Genomic DNA, 13,731 nt, shown 5'->3' with positions numbered 1-13,731 from the left:
AAGAAGTTAGACTCCTCCCTCACACCATATACAAAAATGAACTCAAAATGTATCAGAGGGGCGCCTGGGTGGCTCAGTTGGTTGAGCGTCTGACTTCAGCTCAGGTCATGATCTCAGTTTGTGAGTTTGAGTCCCGCATGGGGCTCTGTGCTGACAGCTTAGAGCCTGGAGCCTGCTTCGGATTCTGTGTCTCCTTCTCTCTCTGCCCCTTCCCTGCTCATGCTCTGTCTCTCTCTGACTCTCAAAAATGAATAAACGTTAAAAAAAAAAAAAGTATCAGAGACCTAAACATATGAACTAAATATGTAAGTCTGTTAGGTGAAACGTAAGTATAAATCTATGGGATCTTGGATTAGGCAATGGTTTCTTAGATATGGCATCAAAATACAAAAATAGAAAAAAAGAAATAGACAAATTAGACTTTATCAAAATGGAATATTATCATATTTCAAAGGGCACCATTCCAAAAGTAAAAAGGCAGCACATGGGAGAAAATATTTGTGAATAATATATCTGATATGGGTTTAGTATCTAGAATATATTAAGAACTCTTACAACTCAACAATAAAAAAAAAAATAATAACATGGGGCAACTGGGTGGCTCTGTTGGTTAAGTGGCCAATTCTTGATTTCGGTTCAGCTCATGATCTCACAGTTTGCATCCAGCTCTGCACTGACAGCATGGAGCCTGCTTGGGATTCTGTCTCTCCCTTTCTCTCTGCCCTTCCCCCAGTCATGTTCTCTCTCCTCTCTCTCTCTCTCTCTCTGTCTCTCTCCTCTCTTTTCCTCTTTCTCTCTCTCTCAAATAAATAAACATTAAAAAAATAATAAAATTAAAATATGGGCAAAGGATTTGAATAGGCATTTCTCCAAAGGAGATACACAAATGTTCATATGGTAGATAGGTTTCCAACTGCAAGAGAGGAAGGACAAGCTTTAATTTACAAGCATGTTTCAAGTCTGCACTTTGGTCACATTTGCCAATGTCTCATTCACTAAGGACAGACCCATGGCCAAGCCCAGATTCATGGACTGGAAAAGCAGACTATCTCTTTTTTTTTTTTTTTTTTTTTTAACATTTATTTATTTTTGAGACAGAGAGAGACAGAGCATGAACAGGGGAGGGGCAGAGAGAGGGAGACACAGAATCGGAACAGGCTCCAGGCTCTGAGCCATCAGCCAGAGCCCGATGCGGGGCTCGAACTCACGGACCGCGAGATCGTGACCTGGCTGAAGTCGGACGCTTAACCGACTGCGCCACCCAGGCGCCCGCAGACTATCTCTTGATGGCAGAAACCACAAAATACTGTGGCCATTTTGTTTTTAATCTACAATACATACGTTCCCTTCTGCCTAGGAGAGGTCTCAATTTATGCCTATTGTTCTTAAGTATTATTAATATTGCCTATGTCACATTCAAGGAGATCTAATTTATTTTATTTTTTTTTTTTAAATTTTTTTCAACGTTTTATTTATTTTTGAGACAGAGAGAGACAGAGCATGAACGGGGGAGGGGCAGAGAGAGAGGGAGACACAGAATCGGAAACAGGCTCCAGGCTCCGAGCCATCAGCCCAGAGCCTGACGCGGGGCTCGAACTCATGGACCGCGAGATCGTGACCTGGCTGAAGTCGGACGCTTAACCGACTGCGCCACCCAGGCGCCCCAAAGGAGATCTAATTTAATTGATAGTTATATGGTCATTTAACAAAGTGGGCAGGACACAGAAGTTCTTTGGTATAATTCCCATGTGCCTACCAACTATATTAAGAAATAAAATATTACCTAAATACGTGAAACTCCCATTGTGCCCCTTCCACATTAAAACCTCTCTGTTCTCTCAAAAGGAAACTACTATTTTGAATTGTTATATACAGTACCAGTAATTGATATGGAAAAAGAGGAAAATAGTCACTTACAGAAAATCTGTTTACAATCAAGGCCAGGGGCACCAGGGTGGCTCAGTTGGTTAAGCAGCCAACTCTTGATTTGGCTGGGGTCAGGATCTCACGGTTTGTGAGTTCAAGCCCGTGTAGGACTCTACACTGATAGCACAGAACTCGTTTGGGATTCTCTCTCTCCCTCTCTCTCTGCCCCTAACCCGCTCATGCTCTCTCTCTTTCTCAAAAATAAATAAATATTAAAAAAGGATCATCTATTGTAAAAATAAAAAATTAAAATCAGGACAAAAATGTATGGTAAATAGTGGAAAAACAAAAAGATTTATGATCTCTTGGAAAATATTTATCAAATATAAGATTTATTTATTATAAGATTTATAAGATCTTATATCTATAATTATAGCTATGTACATAGTCTTAGAACAAGGAAAGAATCAAATATTGATTAAAGAGGCAAAATTATTGTTTGACAAAATGTAGAAGGGTTGTTTGTAATAGAAAAACATGGAAGCAACTTAAATACACTTAAGGAGAATGGGTAAATTGTGATATGCCTACAGAGACCAACACATCAGTGAATTAATGAATCAGAACATGTATTCATATGGCTAACTGTCCCAAACTATACTGTATAACCAAGCTGCAAAAGAATACATAAGCAATATATTTACACTGTTAAGAAAAAGTATCCAAAATTTGGAAACAAGGCAGAAGAATGGCTGCATGTTGGGGCACCTGGATGGCTCAGTCGGTTGAGCATCTGACTCTTGATTTCAGCTCAGGTCATAAAGCCTGCTTAAGATTCTCTCTCTCTCTCTCTCTCTCTCATATTCTCTCCCTCTCTCTCCCTCTGTCCCTCTCCCAGGCTCATGTTTGCGTCCTCTCTCAAATTAAAAAGAAAAAAAAAATGGCTGCATACCTTTTTAATGTCATGTAAAACATTGCCTAAAAGGCCTGCCTACCTACAGATTCTTTGATTCTCTAAAGAAATGATCTTTTGTTGGATTTACTACTTAGTGTTGCTCAGGGCCAGAGAACATCCTAGATTGAAAAGTTGCAAATGGTTTTTGTCCAGTAGAGATATAAATTATTTTGGTCTAATAGAAAACATAACTGCAAAACTTATAGTTTTATTGCCCTTTAGGGCATAGTTTTATGCCCTTTAGGGCATAGTTTAGGGCAAAATTATATCTAATTTTGCTATCTGACTTCAACATTCTATCTTTGACTGTAAATACTTCAGTCTGTCCTGTACTCCTTTGTAACAGCTTTAATACTTTGCTGATTCCCTCATTAATGGGACAAATTAATCTTGACATGTGCTCATTTTATATTTGTACGAGTCATAGTTTTAAAGTTAAAAATGATACTTTGACAATATAAATTAAAAACATGTAACACATTGCCAAATATGCTGTGTGTATTATATATATATATACATGTGATAACAGTATAAAGAAGGGAAAAGAAATAATAAACACTAAATTCAAAATAGCAGTTTCCTTTTGAGGAGATAAAGAGGATGTGATTTGGAAGATCACAGAGGGAGTTTCATCTATTTTGGTGATGTTTTATTTCTTAATCCGGGATGTAGGCACTTGGGTTTTTTTTCTTTTACTCTTTGTACATTTATAACAAAATGCATTTTATAATAAAAGTTTTAAGTTACATGGGAGCACATTAGAACATTCTTTCCTTGATGTTTTACCTATGCAGCAGTCGATTAACATGGCATGTATTCAGGGTATCTGTCTGGCTCAGTTGGTAGAACACGCAACTCTTAATCTCAGAGTCTTGAGTTCAAGCTCCACACTGGGTGTGGAGTCTACTTAAAATTAAAAACAATTTTTTTTAAACACATTGCATGTATTCTATATTACCTGATTTGTACCATATCTGATGCATTGTCTGATGTATATTGATATCTGAGACATTTGTATTATATAATCTGATTTCTTCCATATTTTTTCCAGTTTTATTGAGCAGTAACTGACAGATAGAAGTATAAGGTGTAAAGTATGATGGTCTGATTTACATATGTTGTGAAATACTTATTGTAATAGGTTGAGTTAACATCCATCATATCATATAGATCCAACAAAAAGAAAACAAAATTTCTCCTTGTGATGAGAACTGTTAGGATCTCTCTTACCAACTTTCCTATACATCACACAGCAGTGTTAGCTGTAGTCATCATGTTGAAGGTTACATGCTTAGCACCTATTTATGTCATAACTGGAAGCTTGTATCTATTGGCCACCTTCCTCCAATCCCCCCTCCCATCTTCTGTATTATTTTATGATAGAGAGAGATTATTCATAAAAGTTCTTAACTGGTTGAAAGGAAGTTAGTGATACATAGATGGGATGTTTGCATGAGACTATTTTTGTAGGCAGTCAGTGTATTTGTGTAAATTTTTCTGTTATAAAAAAACTTGTTTCTGTATGCAACCTTATAACTGTGACTTAAAAAGCAAAGACTTGAATAATGAAAATCATTAGTATGTCAGCCATTTTATTTAATCTGCAAAACACCCGTATAAAATAGATATATTATTGCCATTCTCCAAATGATGAAACAGAGGTGCAGAGTCACTCAATTCACAATTCAGGAGAAACAACAGAAAGGTCCAGTTTCTATTCAACCTTGCTTTTTAGAATTTCCTTCCTTTAGCGAGGTGAAATGCAGAAACACAGGAATTGAAATCTCGTGGCTTTTGTAGAAAATGTGTTGGGGCCCTAGCAGGTGGGAGGAGTGACTTTAGCTAAGGGAAGGGTGGGAGAAGGGGGGCTGCCAGGCAAGAGAAGGATTTCTCACCTGGGGAAGGAACCGAAGGCCACTCTTTGCTAGGTCTGGGAGGGGAAGACTGTATGAGGAGCCACTTTACATATTTAAATTCTAATTAGTGATTTACCCACCAGCTGGAAAGAGTTAATGCCACTTAAAAATAAAAACTCAGTTGGGGCGCCTGGATGGCTCAGTCTGTTAAGCACCTGACCCTTGATCTCAGCTCAGGTCATGATCTCTCTCCATGAGATGGAACCCATATGGGGCTCTTCCTGCTGACAGCATGGAGCATGCCTGGGATTCTCTCTCTCTGCTCCTCCCCTGCTTGAGCTCTCTCTAAATAAATAAATAAATAAACTTAAGAAAAAAATGCAAAAACAAAAACTCACGTGGCTAACAATTTGCTTACACAATGGGAAGATTGCTTCCGTGGTGGGATTTTATTTCCTTGTGGTAAAAAGGAAAGAGTGCCTTAATTTGCCCCTACTTCTCTTTTGCACACATTAGTGTTTCTCTGTCTTTAACCCCAAAAAGTTTCACAGGAACAGGAGGGAATTTTAAATAAGGAAAAAAGCGAGTTGACCTACTTTTGAATAACAAAAGCTTACAAAACTATGCTGAGCACCCCTAGATGGAAATAAACATGCATAAAAAGTGCTTGAAGGAAAATAAATGAATCCATGATGCTTGCAAAAGTGTGATTTTGACCTCTGACCAGAATACTATTGAAACCTTGAGAAAATAATGATTATTTACCTTCCCACAGGTAATCCTGACATTTTTGGCATCTTGCATGAAACTGGAAACATTCTGACAAATTTTGGCCAAGTTCTGCACACGGTCCCCTGTTCTGCACAGGCAACATCTCTGAACTCAGGCTTCCATGGTTAGAGTCTGCAGGTAACATAGTGTTTACACATTAATGTCATTAGAGTCTGCATTTTAAAGGCATGGACTAGATGTCATTTCTTTGTCTTACCAGTTCTTTCAAAATCTTTCCATATTCAATCATAGGAAGGTCCATTGTTGCAACCATTTGCTAGGACAATTTGACATCTATTAAAAATCGCACATATTCTTTAATCCAACAATCACATTACTATTATTATTATTCATTATTATTTGTACACTCCTCCTTCAGAAAGGTTAATGCATATGGTTTTATTTTCTGGAGGGAATTATGAGGAATCTTTGGGAAGACATACTTGATGGGATGTGAGAGGGCAGCTTTCATTTGTTTTGTTCTTTTATATATTTGAATTATTTTTTAATTTAAAAAAAATGTTGATTTTTTTTAGAGAAAGAGAGAGTGTAAGCGGGGGAAGGGCAGAGAGAGAAAGGGAGAGACAGAATCCTAAGCAGGCTTTGCGCTGTCAGCACAGAGCCTGATGGGGCTCCATTTCACGAACCTGTGAGATCATGACCTGAGCCAAATCAAGAGTCAGACACTTAACCGACTGAGCCACCCAGGCACCCTATATTTGAATTATTTTAAATTTAGTGTGTCTTACTTTTATTATTTTATTTCTGATGTCGATGGATTAACTAAATAGGGAGTTGTAAGCTGCTTTTCTCTTTGGATTTCTTTCTATTTAAAAATTTTTCTAGGGGCTCCTAGGTGACTTGGTCAGATAAGTGTCCAACTTTGACTCAGGTCATGATCTCACGGTTTGTGAATTCGAGCCCTGCGTCAGACTCTGTCAACAGCTCAGAGCCTGGAGCCTACTTTGGATTCTGTGTCTCCTTGCTCTCTGCCCCTCCCCAACTCACACTCTGTCCATCTGTCTGTATGTCTTTCTCTGTCTCAGAAATAAATAAATATTCCCCTTTTTTAAAATTTTCTAATTATTTTAATCTTTTAAAGCCAAAATTGGGAAATACATTGGAGTTTCAAAGGCACTGGGAATATCTATTTCTAAAACTGGGTGGTAGGCATTTACTTTATTACTATTCCTTTTGCATTTCATATATATGATGTTATAAACAATGGATCAAGAATTTAGGAAAACATCTAAAGCAGATCAACTTTTGAGAAACCCTTTTTTTTTTTCTGGAAGAACTAATAATTCATATGAAAATGATGACGTGAAAAAGAAGTAAATCCAACAGAAAATTGACAGTTCTCAACTGAGTGTTTCACATTAGGAAACATTTATTACTAATTCACAACCCAATGATTTTCTCCTATATTGAATCATCAACATTTTAAAACAAAACATTTCATTTTGAGATAAATTGTGAAATCTGTTGCTTAAAAACCTCTGAGGCATTGGTTACATCATGTGGTGTATAAGGCAACCATCTCCTTTTGTTGAATAGGAAGTCATTTCTTCTCAGCTGCCTTCCTGAACGGTCCCCTGTAGTCACTGAGGGTTCTACTGTAGAGCTTGTCTCTGCTTCATGTACTGTTTGCTTTTTTACCTTCTCTGTTAGACCCTGAGCCCGTTGAGGGAAGGGATTTGGTCTTATCATTTGAATCATGTCATTCTTCCATACCTTTTTCTGTCATTTCAGTTACAATGGTCTTGTAGTTGTCCACTGATCTGTTTTCCTTTCTCTGGACTGAGCTCCTAAAAGTCAGGGAGCTGTGTCATAATCATGGTCTTATTCCCAGCATCTAGTTGAACTCCTGGTGTGTAGATCGGGGATGGCAAATTCCAGGTCCATGTGATACCAGTTCCTCATTCTGTGCCATGGCATGACAGTAACCCATCACTGAGCTCTAGACCCTTCTAGGCAGCTACTTCCAGTGCTGTCACTCATAGCAACCATCTCCTCTCCCCACTTGCCTGTCTCCCCACCCCAGTCAGAGGGAAAATTAAAGGCAGCAACACTCTCCAATGTGGGATTAGAGCTCATATCTCCCAGCAACCAGCATTGCATCAGGCTACTGCACCACACAGTTTCATTCGACGCCATCTATCCTTGCCAGGGATTCATGAGGCAAGTGAGGACAACTGCAAGAGCTATTTTATTCTCTTTCAGTAGGAACTTAGGTCTAGAAAGATTGAGGTAGGAAAGAAATTCTCCCATATGGCGACAAAAATGAAATCACACTCAATCAAAGAAAAAAATACTAATAACCAAAATATTTCAGAATTTTTATTGCTGCCTCTTTCCTTTTAATGGTGTTCATTATTCAATTTTAGCTACTTTTCTAATTTTAGCACTTAGGACAATCATGACAAATAAAACCCATCCATGAAGGTTGCCAGATACACAGTGCTCACTCAGGCAATGTTGGCCATCGTAATTGACAAGAGGCTTGTATTCATTTCCTGTTGCTGTTGTAACAGAATACCACAAATGTAGTGGCTTGAAATAATACAAATGTTCTGGTTCTGTGGGTCAGAAGTTTGAAATGGGTCTCACTGGCCTAAAATCAAGGTGTTGGCAGGGGATTTTTTTTTTTCTGGAGGCTCTAGGGGAGAATCTATTTCCTTGCCTTTCCAATTTCTAGAGGCCAACTATAGTCCTTACTTCATGGCCCTCTTCCTCTACCTGCAAAGGCAGCAAAGTAGGGGCCTTCTCATATTACCATCTCTATGGGTTTTGTTCTGCCTCCCTCTTCCGCTTTTTAAAAAATGTTTATTAGTTTTTTTGAGAGAGAAAAAAAACTTGCATGTGAGCAGGGAGGGGCAGACAGAGGGGGAGAGAGACCATCCCAAACAGGCTCTATGCTCAGCGTGGAGCCTGACATGGGGCTGGCTCTCATGAACCATGAGTTCATGACCTGAGCTGAAATTAAGAGACGCTTAGCCGACTGAGCCACCCAGGTGCCCCTCCTTCCCACTTTGAAGAACCCTCGTAGCCACATGGATAATTCAGGATAATCTCCCCGTTTTAAGATCAGCTGACCAGCACCTCAATTCCCCTTGCCACGTAACACAACATATTCACAGGTCCTGCAGATTAGGGTGTAGATATCTTTGGGCAGCTATTATTCTGTCTACACAGGGACAAAGCTCAAAATGTCTTCTCATTAGGCAGACTGTGCAGGCACATTAGGTTTATTCCTCACCTACCACCTGTCAAGAAAAGTGATGGAAATCGCTTGCAAATACCCTATGGCCCCTCCCTGACTATTTTTGATAGATAGTCTGCATGTGCTTATCCGAGAAGAGAATGTCTCTTCTGTTGAGCTAGCTCTGTGCTGTCAGGTAGGGTAGGGATAGCAGAGAAAGAAGAGTTGAAAGGTGTATCACAGGCCCTTTTGTTTTTGTTTTTCATACTTGCATTTACGTTACGTTTGCATTACAGGAGGCTCTGGATATGCCGGTTATCACCAAGGTGGGGGTTGTGCAGAGGGCCAGCTGAGCAGGGTGTGTGTGAATGGAGTGGAAGCTGGGGCAGAACTGGTGGAAACCTACATTCTTACTTGGTGGGGTGGGAGGGGGTTGTAGTGATTGGAAAGTTATTTAGATTTCAGTGCAGATGAATCACTATATACTCCTCTGCACATGTATAAGGATGTGCGTCCACATATAAGGATGCACACAATGTGAAAGATGGGGGAGGGGCACTATTTTGTTCTAATGAACACAAACAATGATATCTATTTAAAAGTTCAGGCAAAAATTACTTAATATCACTCTAGCATTGATATATTTAGTCTACTGCCTTGATGCTTTTCCTGAATATTAGTGAATTTGGGACCTCAGAATAGAATACCAGAGAAAACACCTGACTTACAAGAAAAGTCCTCCAGACCCTGAAATAGAACCCAGCAATGATTCCAGTAATGATGGCTGTTCTCTACTCATGGAACAATGGGACAGGAAGGATGTCATGTATTGTTTTTTGGCTTTGGTTTCTGGTACTGTGAGGTAACTCTATACTCTTCTGTATAGAGACCAGTGATGCCATGTCATGGCAATTTTGAGAATTTGATTCAGATGTTACCAGCTACAGCTGATATAACTGGAAAATAGCTACAAGGAGCCCATTTCTTTCTACATACAAAAAGCTCTGCGTGATTAACATATACAACTTGAAGAGTCTGGAGAGAAGTATAAACCCATGAAACTGGCACCACAATCTATGCCATAAACCTATCCATCACTTCCAAAAATGTCCTCCTGCCCTCTTATTTATTATTGTCATTATTATTATTAACGATGCTTAACGTAAGATCTACCCTCTTAGCCAATTTTCAGGTATACAGTGCAGTGTGTTTATTTTTTTTTAACTTTTTTTTAAAATTTATTTATTTTTTGAGATACAGAGAGACAAAGCATGAACGGGGGAGGGTCAGAGAGAGGGAGACAAAGAATCCGAAACAGGCTCCAGGCTCTGAGCTGTCAGCACAGAGCCGGACGCGGGGCTCGAACTCACGGACCGTGAGATCGTGACCTGAGCCGAAGTCGGCCGCCTAACCGACTGAGCCACCCAGGCGCCCCCAGTGCAGTGTGTTTAACAATAGGCACTATTCTGCACAGTTGGACTTGTATGTTTAGGACTCACTCATCTTATGTAACGGAGGTTTTTTGCTCTCTGACCAACATCTCCCCATGTCCCCCTCCACTCAGCTCCCAGGAACATCATTCTACTCTTTGCTTCCATGACTTTGACTGATTTAGATTCCTCATCTAAGCAGTATCATGTACTATTTGTCCTTCTGTGTGTGGCTTGTTTCACTTAGCGTAATGTCCTCCAGGTTCATCCATGTCACAAATGGCAGAAGGAGCCTCTAGAAGGAGCTCGCTTTATTTTTCATGCCAGAGGGGTGCATTCTTTCATGTGGCTCTGTGGTCCATAAGACATAAATCTAAGGGAATGTAAACCCTACCTTGGCCCACCCAGCAGCTCTCATTTCTAAGATGCTGTGTCCCAGCCACTCCACAGAAACCCAAGGAAGGCACCTCCTTCTGTCCGAAGACACACTGCAGCATTTTGTTTCCAACATGGTCTATCTTGGGGCATGTTTGGTATTGGTAGAAGGCAATTCTTATCCTTTACAGAAATTCTGATTATGTAGCTTTGGGTTTCTCTATAAGCATCTTCTATGGCTTTGTGCATAAATGTTATGATTTAAAGGATTACGGCAGTGATGCAGAGGAGGCTATGGAGGGCACTATGGAGGGCACTGGTTATATGTGACACTAGGCTTCTTCCCAAACTGTGAGTTGAGGAGTCTAGACTGATTTTAAAGAAGCCCCGTGATGTTCAGGCAGAATAGAGCAGAGCATATATACACAAGTTTTGATAAAGGGGGCAACGATTTTGTTCAACTTTCTCACCCTGCTAGCATTTTCCTTATCAGCTTTGAAAACTTGCTTTAAAAAGACAGAACAGCCCCACAGGGCTATTGACAATGACGGAAGAGGGATGGTGTTTGGCAGACTTCGAAGCTTTCTCTAAGAGGCTCTGAAACGTCAATTATCCATAAATTGTCACTCTAAGAAACATTGTAGAATGAGTTAGAAATGTCTACCATTTCCAAAGATAAACAAAGCTTGACCTTAGTATTGACATCTAAGTAAAAATCATCTTTTAATACTTGCCTTTGTCTTGCTTTGGTAAATCTGCTATTGCATTCAGCGTCTCGGTGACTGCCGTGCTGATACTGTGATAAACAGAGAGACTGAAATTACAAAACAGCTGGAAGAAGCTGGGAATGTCCCAACTTTGCACAGGATCCATTTTTTTCTCTGGTTCTTTGGATAAAACCGGAAGAAAGCTAGGCTGTGTGGAGTTTGTATCTGACATGAAATATGATTGAAAAGCCTGGTCAAATTCTTGCTGCATCTGTTTGAAGACGTTAAGACTCCTGTTAAAGAGAAATCTCACATCCACGGTCAGCTGGCTGAATACATTCTCTATTTGGGCCACTTGTGCGTCCTCCTCAATGAATTTTTCACTGACAGGGAGATCTTTTTGATTATCTTCATGGAAAGGAAACAAGTATTGATACATCTTCCTGAAAAACTGTTCGACCTGTGGGGTGAGGTGGAGGATAGAAATGGAATAAGAGATTAATTTTCTTTCTAGACTGTTTCTTTTTTAAAAATCAACTTTATTATTTTTTTTAAATGGAAGGACAATTGACATGGACCATTTCTTATTGTAAATTTTAAAGTCAACTTGCAGTGGTCATTCCAAATCAAAAATAATTCTGGGCAAGGTAGGAAAAGGTGACTCATTTTTTAAGATAATTTATTAACACTCTTATAACTTCGACTTTGTTTGTGGAAATAGGATCTGAAATTCTTCCTTGTTTATGTTTGCCTACCAAAGGCCAAGTTTTTAATATTGTTGGCAAGCCACAGCCTGATGTAGCGGCAGAGGCTAGCATGTCAAGGTTTAAAGGGTACTGTGTAGGTTGCCCCAAAACTGTGAAAAAAGCTCTTGCCTTTCATCTCTGTCTTAGGGTTTTTTGGTTTTGGGGTTTTTTTGTTTTTTGGGGTTTTTTTTTTTTTGGTTTGTTTCCTTTAGCGTAATGTTGTTAGTGACTTTATGGTCTTCTCTTTCTTGTCTCATAAATTAGTCCATGGAAAGGAAAAGATAAACACATTCATACTGAATTATAGATGCCTGATAGAGTTAAATAGGCTACTTAGGGATGGTTACATATTAGTAGTGATCAAAGCCCTCTTTGGCTAGGGTCAAAGAAATGAATCTCTAATTGTAAAATTTTACACTCAGTGGGAGAATATTTTCCAGCAGTCACACCATGCCCTATATCCATATGACTTCCAGGTTTGTGCTAGAACACAATTGTCCTTATATGGTAGCACTGTGGCCATGTTGAAAGCTATGGAGCATACCAACTATCAGACATCACAGATGTAGCATCCCAATGCTGTTCAAAGAAATCCCCAGAAATTCTTATATTATTCTTGCCTTTCTCAAAAAGTAATCTGGGTGGGGGCCGGGGTGGGAGTTGGGACCCCTGGGTGGCTCAATCAGTTAAGTGTCCAATTCTTGATTTTGGCTCAGATCATGATCTCATAGCTTGTGAGATCAAGTCCCGTGTCAGGTTCCATGCTGACCACATGGAACCTCCTTGGGATTCTGTCTCTCTCTTTCTTTCTCTTTCTCTCTCAAAATGAATAAACTTGAAAAAAAAAAAAGTAATCTGGGTGGATTGTCTGTCCCTCTCTCTGCCAGATCTTGTATTTGCCTGAATCCATCCACAAAAACAAACTTCAAAGCCCCAAGAAATTTTCATAAAGTCACACAACTGGCACAGACAGGAATGGTTCCCAAATCTCTGACTTCCAGCCAGTGCTCATTCCACTGTTTTCCGGTATATTGGAGAGTGACAATGGCTATAAAAATAGAGCAGATGCAATTAACAGTGGAGGCAAATTAACTTGGCAATTGAATTATCCTAGGGGTTGCTCCCTCTATAACTGGGTATGGCATTGCCAAGCCAGGAGCCTACTGTAAGTAGTGCATGCTGTAATATAGGGAGGGAAATTTCATTGCATTTCATATTCAGCTCACGTCTCAAATGGGAAGAGAAATTCAGGCCAATAGAATAGGAGACTTTTATGGGGCAGAGCTTATCCTATTCAGGTCACCACCCTCTGTGATTCCCTCTGCCCAGACAGATAGCCAAAGAGGACAAAACAAACAAACATGCCAGTCCTATAGGGAATGCATAGATATGGTTAAAGAGGGCATGAATGTGTGCATATGTGTGTGTTGCTGTAAGAGGGCAAGACTATTGAAGGAGAGATTCAGGAGGCAGAGGATGTCTTCAAATGTTTGGCCTCCAGGGAAAAAATTAAAGCAGGTTGAAATCAGAGACTATAATACTATTATTCAGAATGCAATTCAGCAAACATTTATTAGATACCTAATGCTTAAATGAAGACAGCTAACATGTGGTCCCTGCCCTCAAAGAGCTTACAATCTAGTGGGAACATATTCACAAAGGACAAATACAAGACAGAAAGATTCAGGATATTTCCAAGAGGGATATACACCGTGTCATTGAAGGGAGAGATGAACACTGAATGACTGTTTTATCTTGTAATTTGAATATACACAGGTGATTTGTACATAACATGAATGTTAGATTCTAGGTCACAAAAGGCC

At 39.5% G+C, this 13,731-nt stretch overlaps 1 protein-coding gene across 1 annotated transcript in view; it reads right to left on the bottom strand.

Annotated features, from left to right (window-relative positions):
• Positions 1-13,731, bottom strand: part of CLUL1 (clusterin like 1) — a 28,256-nt gene that overhangs the window by 6,499 nt on the left and 8,026 nt on the right. The window contains 2 exon segments of the mRNA XM_030292572.1: positions 5,443-5,580; positions 11,190-11,622. Coding sequence (XP_030148432.1) covers positions 5,443-5,580; positions 11,190-11,622 — 571 coding nt within the window.

Source organism: Lynx canadensis, chromosome D3 (assembly GCF_007474595.2).
Source record: "Lynx canadensis isolate LIC74 chromosome D3, mLynCan4.pri.v2, whole genome shotgun sequence".
Classification (NCBI taxonomy): domain Eukaryota; kingdom Metazoa; phylum Chordata; class Mammalia; order Carnivora; family Felidae; genus Lynx; species Lynx canadensis.
Note: the sequence above shows the minus strand (reverse complement) of the source record. Positions and strands in the feature narration are given on the sequence as shown.